General features: G+C 52.5%; 1 protein-coding gene across 1 annotated transcript in view; it reads right to left on the bottom strand.

Annotated features, from left to right (window-relative positions):
• The window catches only part of ARID3A (AT rich interactive domain 3A (BRIGHT-like)), a 40,173-nt gene extending 27,447 nt beyond the window's left edge, over positions 1-12,726 (bottom strand). The window contains exons 1-2 of the mRNA XM_006876710.1: positions 12,329-12,726; positions 10,785-11,127 (exon numbers count right to left, since the gene is read on the bottom strand). Of these exons, the coding sequence (XP_006876772.1) occupies positions 10,785-11,127; positions 12,329-12,726 (741 nt within the window). The remainder of the gene's footprint in view (positions 1-10,784; positions 11,128-12,328) is intronic.
• Between the last annotated feature and the right edge of the window lie 471 nt (positions 12,727-13,197).

The following is a 13,197-nucleotide window of genomic DNA, read 5'->3' as shown; positions in this document are numbered from 1 at the left end:
ATAATAGCCAAGTGCTTACAAGGAAGACCAGTTAAATATGGCTATTCAAATTTACCCACTACAACTAGTATCGAAATGAAGAAACTGAAGATTTTTGCCAATGTCTACAGCCCGACATTTGTAAAATGGAATACTTTTGCTGTCGTTAAGTTACATCTAGCAATCCCACGCCCAACAGAACCAAACACTGACCATTCCTGGGCCATCCTCACAGGGGATGCTGTGTTTAAGGTCATTGTTGCAACAGCCACTGGGGGGGTGGGGATGGGGAGGGACCTTCCTCTTTTTCTCCACTTTATTAAGCATCATGTCCTTCTCCAGGGACTGGGCTCTTCTGATAGTACGTCCAGAGGAGGAGAGACAAAGTCTGGCCATGTTTGCTTGTAAGGAGCCTTCTGGCTGTATCCTTCCAACAGAGATTCGTTTGTTTCTTCTTCTGGCAGTCTATGGCACCTTCAGTGTTTTTTGACAACACCGTAGTTCAAATGCATCATTTCTTCTCTGGTCTTCCTTTTCACTGTCCAGCTTTCATATGCATATGAGGTGACTAAAGCTACCCATGGCTTAGGTCAGGCACATCTCAGCCTCAAACGGACATCTTCGCTTGAACACTTTAAAGAGGTGTCGTGTAGCAGATTTGCCCAGTGTAATACGTGCGTGCTTTGATTTTTCTTGTTTGCTGTTTCCATGAGTGTTGATTGTGAATCCAAGGAAAACAAAATCTTCAACAACTTCAATTTTTTTCACTATTTCTCGTGACGTTGTTTATTGGTTCCGTGGTGAGGATTTTTATTTTCTTTACATTGAATTGCAATCTATACTGAATGCTATAGGCTTAGATTGGCTCTTCATTGGTAAGTGCTCCATTACATCAAGTCCTCTTCGCATTCAGCAAGCAAGGTTGTGCCATCTGCATATTGTTGTTAAGTTGTTAAGTACCGTCGAGTCGGTTCTGACCCATAGCGACCCTGAACAGGGTTTCCGAGGGTGTAAATCTTTACGGGAGTAGAAAGCCTCATCTTTCTCCCGCGGAGCGGCTGGGAGTTTCGAACTGTTGACCTTAAGGTTCACAGCCCGATTCGTAACCACTACGCTACCAGAGCTCCTTGTAGGTCATTAATGAGTCTTCCTCCATGTTCTCCATATAATCCAACTTCTCAGATTATGCGCTCAGCATACAGATAGAATAAATATGGTGGACAGATAGAACGCTGGTGCACACCTTTCCTAATTTTAAACCATCCCCTTGTTCTGTTCTAACAACTGCCTCTGGATCTATGTGCAGGTTCCTCAGAATGTGTTCTGTAATTATCATTCTTTGCAATGTTATCCATAATTTCGTATGATCCACACAGTCGAAAGCCTCTGTGTAGTCAATAAAGCACAGGTAAACATCCTTCTGATATTCTCTGCTTTCAGCCAAGATCCATCGGACATCAGCAGTGATATCTCTTGTTCCACGGCCTCTTCTGAATTTCTGGCAGCTCTTGTCAATGTGCTGCAATTGTTTTTGAATTATCTTCAGTAAACATTTAACCATAAATTGCAAAAAGATTTAAACCTTAAAAAAGAAAAAAAAAAACAAAGGACGCCCTGGATGTATCCACAATCGAGGCGCAGGAGACCCATGGACACATGCCTATAATGGGATACCAAGGGACTCCAACTGCACACTCTCCATTTCAGGGGATCCCCCTGGGTCACACAAATGGTTAAGTGTTCACCCAGCAAAGACTCGGAAGAAAGTCCTGGCAATCCACCTCCTAGAGGCCAGAGTCTTGAAAACGAAACTCTACTGTGCTGTGGGTTAATGCGTCAGACTGCAAACCCGTTGGAACTGCAAGATTGGTGCTTCAAGCTCACCAGCTGCTCCTTGGAAACCCTACATAGGGTCGCTATGGGTCAGAATCGACTTGATGGCACCTAACAACAACAACTGTGCAGACATGGGGTCGCCATGAGCAGGGATCGACTCTCTGGCTGCTCACAGCAGCATTCACCTAGTGTCTGGTACAGTTCGGGATGTAAGGATCGCTGCTACCCCTAGTTTACATACAGGGAAACTGAGGCAGAGAGGTGAGATGACTTGTTCAAGGACAAGCACGCAGCAGAGCCAGGAATGGTCTTCTGGCTGCCTTGCCTGTCCCAGTTTCAGGAGAACACAGGCCCTGACCTGGGACCCCATCTAGATCACATGTCCCTCTGTGCATGTCCACATCAAGGGGACAGGACCAGACGAGGCCCACCATGCCCATGTCCGGCAGGCCACGCTTTACCCACCAGGCACTGTTTCCCACTGTGGATGTGTGTCTTAGGTCTGTAATGCCTTTAACCTTCCGGAAGCTAAAAGTCCAAATTCTGACCCCCTGCTCTAGGGGGAAGGCTTTCTCTCTCTGTCTCTTGTCAGCTCTGGGAGAAGGGTCATTTCTTTTCACCTTCTGCTTCCGTGTTCCTTGGAAATCTCCAAGTGTTTTGGCATCTATCTTACTCCATCTGTGTTTTTCCTAGCAGGCTTGTTTCATCTCTTTTATATCTCAAAGGAGATTAACAGGAGATACCTGCCTCATCAACATGACAAAGACAACCCAGTCTGGAATGGGATTATAACCATAGGCACAGAGGTTAGGGTTCATAGCACACAGTTTTAGGGATATAATTCAATCCACAACACCGCGTGTGTTATTAGAAAGCGTGGGGCACGGCCAGACGCTTGGCAGCAGGGTGTGGATCGGGCAGTGGGTGTGGGACCAGGCACAGTGGCGGTGACCGGGTGGCTGGGCGGCGGGCAAGGGCCAGATAAGGTTCTTCCGGCTGAGTCAGCGCACGTAGTTCCCGGTGCTGGCACGGGTCGGGGCACCATGCCAGGAGCTGGCGGGCAGGCACCATCCCTGCACCCGCCACGGCCCTCATGGCCCTGAGCCAGCAGCCACAGTGGCTTTGATGAGGCAGGCGGGGAGGGCTGGGCTCCCAAGGGGCTTCTGACCCCCCTCCCCTGCCCACACACGCCACCCAGGCTCCAGCGCCCCAGGAAGACGTCAGCAGGCACTGGGGGGGGGGGGGGGCACGGGACCTGGCTCTGAGCCTGCTCAGCAAACACACAGTCTGGAACCTCCAGACAGCTCTGCGCTGGGAGGCTGCCACCTGGCCTCTGGCCCTCATCTGCGTTGGCACATCACCAAGAACCCCTGTCATCCCCGGAAAACTCCCAACTCATCCTTACCCGCAGCCCTGCAGGCCTGGCCAACAGCGCTGGCTCCTCCGCTCTGCCTGGACCCTGCCCCCTGCACCCCTCCACCCCTCCATTCTCTCCCCAGCGCAGAAGGCTCCTGGCGCCACCTCCCCGTACCCAATTCCATACCTCCCCCCCACGCGCCTCTCTAACTCAATTCCTAAGCCCACCTCTGAGCTCCGCTCCCACTTTATGATCCAGCCACACTGCTCTGCCTTTTCTCTGGCCCCCTGGCAAACTTCTACTTAAGCTGCTAAGCCCCAGCTTCAATGCCCCTTTCTCTGTGCAGCCTTCCCTTTACTCCTCCCTAACTTCCAGCAGTGAGTCCCGTTTCCCATAGTGCTTTGAGATTTTGTGTGTCGAAAACCGGATTCTCTTGTTTCATATACTCTTCTCTGTACCGGCTCATTGCTCTTGTCACAGTCTCAACCGGGATCCTGACTCCAAAGCAAAGATTTCCCGAGAGACAACCATCACAGGCGGCTCCCAAGCAGAGTGAGGGAAATGTCTGCCACCTCTTCTCTGAGCCCCTCTCCAAACTGCCCTGCGTGTCTCCTCTGATGAAGTATGTTCAATCCAGTGTTGAAATGACGCTGCATCACACTGGGGGGTTCAGTCCCCCCAAGAGAGAGCTCCGAAGTCACTGGCTAGAACTGGAGGTGCATGACAGGCGGAGGACAGACAGACAGAGGACAGACAGACATGAGGTGACAACAGTGTGGGATAACCAGGAAGCCGCACATACAACTCTATCTGGCAGAACTTTCTCTAGAAATGTTACGGGTTTCTCAACAGGTAAATGGCTGATAGGTTAGGAGGTTTGCATCCCCTCATGGAGAATGTTCTGAAGGTTTACGCCTGGAATCAAAAATCGGCTTAATACATACAAGGGAGCTTCAAAGAGTTCATGGAAAAATTCTACTCCTTTTCAATTCCACCGTTTTCCCACAGACTTTTTGAAGCTCCCTTGTTTGGGTGTGTGTTGTGTGTGTAGTGTTGTTAACTGTCATTGGGTCGCTTCCGACTCATAGCAACCCTGTTTCTGAGGAGTGGCTGGTAAGCTTGAACTGCAGACCTTGTGGTTTAAACCGACGTTGCAGTCCAGTGCACTAACTCACAGGTCACATCATTATAGGTGTATCTTTGTGTGCAGACATGGCTCTGTAATTAGAAAAGCTAAAAGGACCAAAAAACTCCCTAAATTGTACCCTGTCTATGGGTCAGAACCGACTTGATGGCACTTAACAAAAACAGCAACTTGCTGAAGGTGCCTTTGAGGTGTTCGCATTGCTGGGTCGGGGGAGCAGGTGGCTGGGCAGGGCCCACATGAAGACCAGGTGGTCTGAGGGCCGGGTCAGCAGGAAGAACTCCCACCCACCCACTCCCCCGGGTCCTCAGGTCAAATCCCAACTCTGTCAGCTCCCGTGTGCTCATACACGAGTGGTGTGACTCAGTTTCCCATCTGCACAATGGGGACAAGAGCAGGACCTCCCTCTTGGGGTCAAATGAGATGAAATGAGACAGCATGTGGAAAACATCCATCCTACACAGGAATGAGGGACAAGACAGTCACTTATTTGCAAGTGTTTTTAGCACATAGACGTTACCTCGGAAAGCAGGGACAAATCCCAATGTTTAATGCAAATCCAAACCAGAGTGAGGTACCACCCACTACCCACCACCCACCACCCACTACCCACTAGGAGGGACGGCTGGAAGCAAGAAGTTAGGGAAAAGCAGGGGTTGGCAAGGATGAGGATGCTGGGAAGCTTGATCCCTCACCCACTGCTGGTTGGAATATACAATGGTTATTCCTCAAAAAGTTAAACACAGAGCTATCATCTGACCCAGCAATTCCACTCCGAGGTATTTACCCCAAAGACACGAAAGCGAGGACTCAGAGACATGCACACACGTGTTCATCGCAACACAAGCTACAACAACCAATATCTATCGACAGATGAGTGGCTGAACACGGTGGTCCATCCACACGACAGCTGTAACAAGGCATGAACATCTCATACACACACCACAACGTAGCTGAACCTTACAAACATAATGCCCAGGGAGCGAAGCCAGACACAAAAAGCCACGTGTATGATTTCATTTATATGACAAATCCAGAAGAAGTAAATCCATAGACAGGAAGTGGCAATGTGGGAGGGGACAATGTGGGTGGGACCACTAGCAGGTATAGGGTGTCCTTTTGGGGTGATGATATGGTCTTGAGTTAGAATGTATGACAAACTCACTGCCTTGGAGACCTCGCTACTTATAGGGACCCTATAGAACAGAGAATCATTGGCTCTGTTGGGTTTCCGAGACTGAAATCTTTTTTTTTTTTTCTCCTTTTTCTTTTATTGTCTTCCCCATTACCCAAGGAGCTCTGGTAGCATAGTGGTTACGAGTCGAGCTGCTAATCTCACCGTCAGCAGTTCGAAACTACCAGCGGTTCTGCAGGAGAAAGATGAGGCTTTATGGCTTTATGCTTCTGTAAAGATTTACAGCCGCGGAAACCCTGTATGTAACAGAGTCACTATGAGTCGGAACCGACTCCACGGCATATAACCACTATCACCACCACCATCACCATTACCCAAGTTAATGGCGTGGCACTGTGGGTTAATGCACTGGACTGCAAAATTGGTTTGAACCACAAAGTCGGTGATTCTAGCTCACCAGCTGCTCCAAGGAAACCTTATGCAGGGTCGCTACGGGTCGGAAGCAACTTGGCGGCACTTGACAACAACCCTCTAGTTGACAATGGCGACTAGAGTTTGAACCGCCGACCTGTGGTTAGCAGCTCAGAGCTTAACCCACTGAGGTACCTCGTTGATTGTGGAGTGGGTTACTCATATGTGTGAACAGACCAAAACCCGCTGACTCACATACTTTAAATGGATGCATTGTATGACATGTCAATTGTTGTTAGGTGCCATCGAGTCAGTACCGACTCATAGCAACCCTAAGCACAGCAGAACGAAACCCTGCCTGATCCTGGGCCAACCTCACTACTGTTGCCACACTTGAGTTCATCGATGCTGCCACTTGGTCAATCCATCTCGTTGGGGGTCTTCCTCTTTTTCTCTGACCCTCCCTCCACCTTACCAAACATGATATCCTTTTCTCCAGCGACTGGTCCCTCCTGATAATACGTCTGAAGTATGAGAGACAAAGCTTAGCCATCTTAGCCTCCAAGGAGCACTCTGGCTGCACTTTTCCAAAACAGATCTGTTGGTTCTTTTGGCAATCCATGGCACTTTCAGTATTCTCCTTCAACACCACAACTCAAAGGCATCAATTCTTCTACGATCTTCCTTATTCGCTGTCCAGCTTTCGCATCCATATGAGGTTATTGAAAATACCATGGCTTGGGTCAGGCGCACCTTAGTCCTCAAGCTGACATCTCTGCTCTTCAACACTTTAAAAAGGCCTTGTGCAGCAGATTTGCCTAATGCAATACGTCCTTTGATTTCTTGACTGCTGCTTCCATGAGTGTTGATAGTTGATCCAAGAAGAATGAAGTCCTTGACAACTTTAATCTTTTCTCCGTTGATAAAACTGTTGTTTATTGGTCCAGTGGTGAGGATTTTTGTTTTCTTGACATTGAGATGCAATCCATTCTGAAGGCTGTGTTCTTTGATCTTCATCAGTAAATGTTTTAAGTCCTCTTCACTTTCAGCAAGCAAGGTTGTATCATCTGCATATTGCAGGTTGTTAATGAGTCTTCCTCCAATCCTGATGCCACGTTTTTCTTCATAGAACCCAGCCTCTTGCATTATTTGCTCAGCATACAGGTTGAATAAGTATGGTGAAAGAACACAACCTTGTCGCACACCTTTCTTAATTTTAAACCATTGTGTCCACATGTTCTGCTCAATTACATCTCAATAAATCAGTGTTGTTGTTTTTTTAAATCCCAACATTATCTGCATTGTTGATACACAAAAGATTCGGATCATTAGGAGGTGGTTGAGATGTGGGATTAAGAGTCTGTGGGGTTAGGAACGTAAACAGCTAATTTTCCCCTGATGTTCACAGCTGCACTATTCACAATATCACCATAGCGACCCTGTACAGGGTTTCCCAGGCTGTAAATCTTTACGGGAGCAGAAAGCCTTATCTTTCTCCCACCGAACAGCTGGTGGATTCGAACTGCTGGTGAGCTGGGCTGGGAGGGCCAGGAAGGAGGTGGTTCTTCTTCAGTTGTTATATACCGCTCAGTTGTTTCTGACCCATAGCATCGCCGTGTAGGATTTCTGAGGCTGTAAATCATAGCGGGAGCAGAAAGCCTCATCTGTCTCCCACAGAGTGGCTGGTGGGCTTGACTGCCGAGGTGGCGGATCAACCATTCTGTAACTCCACTCTTGCATTTGGGTGAGGAAAAATTTTTGAAACTAGAGTCGCAGTGGGGTCCTGGTGGGTGTGGCGCTGCGCGTTAGTGCGCCAGACTGCAAAGCCGTTAAAACTGCAAGGTCGGCGGTTCAAGCTCACCAGCTGCTCCTTGAAAACCCTGTACAGGGTCGCTATGGGTCGGAATCGATTCGACGGCACTTCAAAACAACAGAGTGGTAGTGGTTCTTCAACGTGGCGAATCTCACTAGCATCACTGAAAGATGGTTACGATGGTACCTTTTCTGGTATCTATTGGTTGGTTATGTGCCATGGAGTCGGTTCTGACTCATAGTGACCCTGAATGGGGTTCCGAGGCTATAAATCTTTACAGAAGCAGAAAGCCTCATCTTTGTCCCGCAGAACCGCTGGTAGTTTCCAACTACTGACCTTGAGGTTAGCAGCCTTACTTGTAACCAACTATGCTACCAGAGCTCCTTGTTATATATATTTTGCCACAATGTTGTTGTTGTTGTTAAGTGCTGTGGAGTCGGTTCCGACTCATAGCGACCCTGTAAATCTTTACGGGAGCAGAAAGCTTCATCTTTCTTCCGCGGAACAGCTGGTAGCTTCGAACTGCTGACCTTGCAGTTCGCAGCCCAATTCGTAACCACTACGCTACCAGAGCTCCTTACAATAAAAATATAAAAACAGAAAGGAACCGAGAAAACGGTTTGCATTAAAACGGTTTGGATGCCCTGTCGCTGCATTCTAGAGTCCAGCATTGGGCTAAGATTCGAATCGCTTCTATACACATTCACAGCCCCAGACTCACAGCTGCCGTGACCAGGGTTTGAGGGAGGAAGTTAGCTCTGAGCCTGCCAAAACCAGGAGTGAGGGGCAGGGACGGTGCCAAGTGGGCGGGCAGGTGGCCGAGACTGCCACGTGCCAGGAAAGGATGCCAGAGCCGACAGGGTCCGACGTCTGCTGGCCAGCTGGGCCAGTCCACTGTTGACACTGGCAGGTCAGCCAGGCAGGAGGGTGGTGCTGGCTGCTGGTCCTCACCACAGACAGGCCCAGAAAATGATCTTAGAACCACAGGTCAGATCGCTTGCCTGCCTACAACCCTCCGACGCAGATCCCCTCCAGGACCTCTCCTTGGCTGTGACCTTTACCCCCTGGGAGCCTATGTGCCACCTGTCATTGTGACTCCCAACTCCCTTAGTGTTCCTGCCGCTGTTAGCGGTGGAATCGGTCTCTCGTGTGTGCAGAGCGGAACTACACTCTACAGGTTTTCAAGGCTGTGACCTTTCTCCACGTGCCCACCTTTCAGCTCACAGTCAAGTGCTTAAACCTCTGATCCCCCCCCCCCACACACACACACACACTGCCATTGAGAGTCCATTCCAGCTCACAGCAAACCCAAAATAGGGGTTTTGAGACTAAATCCTTAAAGGAGCAGGGGGGCCTCATCCTTCTCCCATGAGTGGTTGGGGGTTTGAGACTGGCGGCTTTGCGGTTAGCAGCCCGTGCCTAACCCACAGCGCCACAAAGGTGAAGCCCCCTCCCTCAGGACCGCTTACCCAATGGCTGCTCTGTTCGATCCTAGGATGTACACTCAGGACAGGCAGCAGACTGTCCCCCCTGGCAGCATCGCCCTGTGTGGCACCGGCACCTGATTGGTGCTCAATACGTGTCCGCAGACTGACAGCTGATACTGACAGTCCTCAGTTTCCCCATCTCTGAACGGGTGGCCCCCATGACCCCGACATCACCATCATCACGCCCCGGATGAAGAGGATAATGCTTCTGAAAGCCTGCACTTCCCTAGGCCTTTGTGGCCAACACATCGAGGGTCCTGGGGTCATGACACCTGACCCCTCATCCCCTGTCCCTCCCACCTGGCCTAGCCACCTGAAACCTCCCTGATCAGCAATGGGCTCAGTAGTCTGGGAGCGTGGACAGGGCTGGGGGCAGGGGCTGGAGGGGGTCCTACTGACCCCACAGTCGCCAGCTCAGCCTCGCCCCAACCCGTGGCTCCCCGAGAGCTGGGCCGAGGCAGACAGGGAACATCTGGTGAATAAATCAAAAGAACTCGTCCCCACGCGCTCGCATGCCGCCTGTAGAGCTTGGCCCAGTATGTGAGCCTTCATCATCACGGGTACGAGCCATAGTCCAGCCTCTGAGATCAAGTGGCTCTTTTCATGGAGGGAAACCAAGGCTGGTGGCCCTGAGCTCAGGTTCTGGCTGATCTCTGCGCACAGGGTCACTGCATCCAGCCTGGGAGCCCCCACCGGGCCAAGCGTGCAGCAAGCAAGGCTACTGATGCAAACGGAGCCAGCATCGAGGGGTGACGTCTGCTGGCTGCCATTAACACCTCTGCCTGCATCCAGGGATGAATCCTTCCTCGGCCTCTCCCAGAAACTCTCCTCCTACCTCAGGACCTTTGTACATGTTGTACCCCACCCCACCTCCAGTACCTCCATTGCACTCCCGTTCCCAGTTTCTAGAGGCTACTGAGGCTCAGAGGGAAGACAAGCATGCGACTGGGGGCCAGGAAGAGGGGTTCTTGGGAAGCCACACCGCCCCCCAAGTCCTCCCAGACACCGTGCATGGGGAGTCCATGAGGCTCCCATTCTGGGCACGCCACCTGGCTGAGCTGGGATGCAGCTCTATGGATGCTCATCTGGTTTCCATCTGCCTGGCCCAGTGGCCAACTTCAAAGGCTGCCCTGCTCGGCCACTTCCTCTGCCTCAGCCGCCCGCTGGGAGAGGACATGGTGGCTCCACTTCCTCCTACCCCAGCTGCAGCCTGGAGGCTCCACGCACCACTCAGGACTCCCGAGATTTGGCGGGCCCGGCCTTAACTACCCAGCACGTGGCTCTCCTACAAGAGCGTACAAGCAGACCCTCGTCCTTCTAGCGAGCACTACCACAAGTCCCCAGCCTCCGTCCCTCTCTTAGTCCCTTTGTATGACATCAGCGCAGTTGTCGCCTGCCCCAACCTCCAAAGCACCTGCTACGCTCAACACTGGACAACACACTGCATTCACTCCCGCTGTGCCGTCCACATAGAACGCCTTGTGTCCACTAAAACATCGTTCTTCAAGAGATGGGCACCGTGGAGCTCTGGGCTCAAGTTCCCCCACATTGAATAACAACAGTCCCCACCCCACCCAACACGGCTGTGGCCCTGGCAGCCTGCACAGCAGTGTTAAGCCTACCTGCTTGAACTGCTCTTCGTAGGTCCAGTCCCCATGGTCTGGCGGCAGCAGTGAGGGTACCACGTGGGCAGCCCCTCCGGGATGGGCTGGGCCAGGCCCCTGGCGCTCCTGGCTGCCCAGTGCCCGGGGAACACCATCACCACGGAAGGGCTGGGGTGGCTGCGTCTTCCGGGGAAACAGAGCTCCAGAACCCAGGCTGGCAGGACCCGGGGGTCCCAGCCCCTCCTCCTCCTCATCTTCCTCCTCCTCATCCTCATAGTCATCCTCATCCTCCTCATCCTCGTCCACATCCTCGTCCTCGTCGGCCAGGTCCCCCTCGAGCTCTTCCTCCCACTTCTGCTTCCTGTACAGACAGAGGACAAGCTTCAGGTCTCAGTCCCCCAATGTGACCCCCAACAACTGAGGCTGGGGAGAGCATTCCCAGTTGTTGCCTGTTTAGGACACAGGTGGCCCTGCTCTGTCCCTGACTCAGCCAGAACAACAGGAGTGCCCGCTGCAAAAACATCCGCCTGCCAACCCCATCGTCCCCTCCCCTCCCCTCCCATCTGGGGTCCTGGAGACCCACATTCATTTCTGCCCCTGCAACTCCTATACCACGTTTCCCACTCCTTCTCCTGGTAGTAATTACGGGTGCACGAGCTGACTTGTGCTTACTTACTATCTGTAGTGAACAGGGTCACAGGGCTTCACACACGCACTCACACACAACAAACATTGTTCACTGCAGATGAGTAAGTTGTTGCATGTTGCCCAGTCTATTCCGACCCATACTGGCTTTCTGGGAAAGCTGCTGAGTTCCAACAGTCAACCTATGGGTTACCAATTTGGTGCCGATACTAAAGCACCATACCACAAGCAAACCGTGCTCCCCTGGCTGATGGGGTACTTCATCTGTCAGGGACTGTCAGTTTGAAAAGAGGTCTTAATTCTGGAGGAAGGTGCTGTGGGGTGGTGAGAGGCAGATGCCAGCCAGCACCAGAAGCAGCATGTTTGATGTGGTGGGGAAACATGGAACCGTTCCCTACGGATGAGTAAGTCAGCACGAGCCATCCTGTGATTGCCATACTTTCTAGATCTTTCTTCCACCCCTTCAGAAGCGCAACTTGATTTTTTGGCAGCCCAGATCACATACTGGAACTGGCCCTCTCCTCTCTGCTGGTCAACCATCTTCCCAGCTAGATGTGGGCTCCATGTGGCTGGACCCTGGACGAGGGGTGTGTGTGTGTTGGGGGTAGGGAGCACATTAACAAAACAATCTGACCCAAGCCTGTCCTGTATGGGCTGGTTCGGTGTCAACGGAAACAAACTTAAAAATTCTGTTCCTTGGTTATTTTGGCCACTTGTCAAGATAGTCACACTTGGCCTTAGTGGATAGTGTAAAGGAAGAGGGCCCTTTCTACCTTCTAGAAAGCTCCACTGGACACCACTGTGCTTGTAAGACTAGGTTTGTGTCTTGTCATGGAACACACCAGAAGGGTGTTCACCACCCATCTTACAGGTGTGAGATGACTAAGTCTTAGGCGACAGCCCTAGCCCCGACTCACATGTCCTCGTCTGAGCCCACGTCCTCAAAGTGACCGTCCCCTTCAGCATGCGCAGGTCCCTCCCTGCCTCGGCCTGGTGGGGCGGGAGAGCCCGGCACCCCCTGCCCGGCTGCTGTGTCTTCATCCCCGGAGCCCGGGGGTCTGTCGGCAGAGTCACTACTGGGGCTGGCTGAGTGTCTGAGACCCGCTGCGACCGCACGCATGGCTGCCAGTGCAGCAATCTGGGCTTGCTGGATACGAGCGCTGTCGGGCTCCTTGTCCTCTTCTGGGGGCCCAGCGTGGGCTCGGGTCGGAGGGCCAGGAGAAGGCTCCGGAGGCTGCGGCTGCCGGGCCTCTAGCTCCTGGCGAGCACGTTGCTGACGTTGTAGCAGGGTCTCCATGACAGCCTGTAGCTTCATGGTTCTGCGGGCCGGGCCGCCCCGGGCACCGGGGGTGGGCGGCGGGGGCGGCCCCTGCGGGGAAGGGGCCCGGCCGCACTGCAGCGTGGGGGCCGCGGGGGAGCCGGGGCAGTGCAGGGTGGCAGGGGGTGGGGGCGGGGCCGCCTGGCTCAGGCTGAGAGCTGGCGGGGCATGCCAGCAATCCAGAGGTGTATCCTCGTCAGGCTGGGCGACGATGCTGGGTGGCAGGGGCGCGGCTCATTCAGAAACCTGGGGGTGGGGGCAAGAGAGTCCGTCAGAGGGTGCCAGGCTCCTCTAGTCCCATCCCTCCCAAGAGGCCACTGGGAAAATCCCTTCATAGTCCTCCGGATGGGTGCTCACTTGGGGGTGAAGCACTCTCCCCATCTGCCCCCCTCCGGCTGGCCCAGGAAGTGGGGGTCACTTGCAGGGCCTCGAGAGACACCCCCCCCCAGCCATTGAGCCACAGAAAAG

This window comes from Chrysochloris asiatica, unplaced genomic scaffold (assembly GCF_000296735.1).
Source record: "Chrysochloris asiatica unplaced genomic scaffold, ChrAsi1.0 scaffold00409, whole genome shotgun sequence".
Classification (NCBI taxonomy): Eukaryota; Metazoa; Chordata; class Mammalia; order Afrosoricida; family Chrysochloridae; genus Chrysochloris; species Chrysochloris asiatica.
This window is presented reverse-complemented; position numbering and strand designations above follow the sequence as displayed.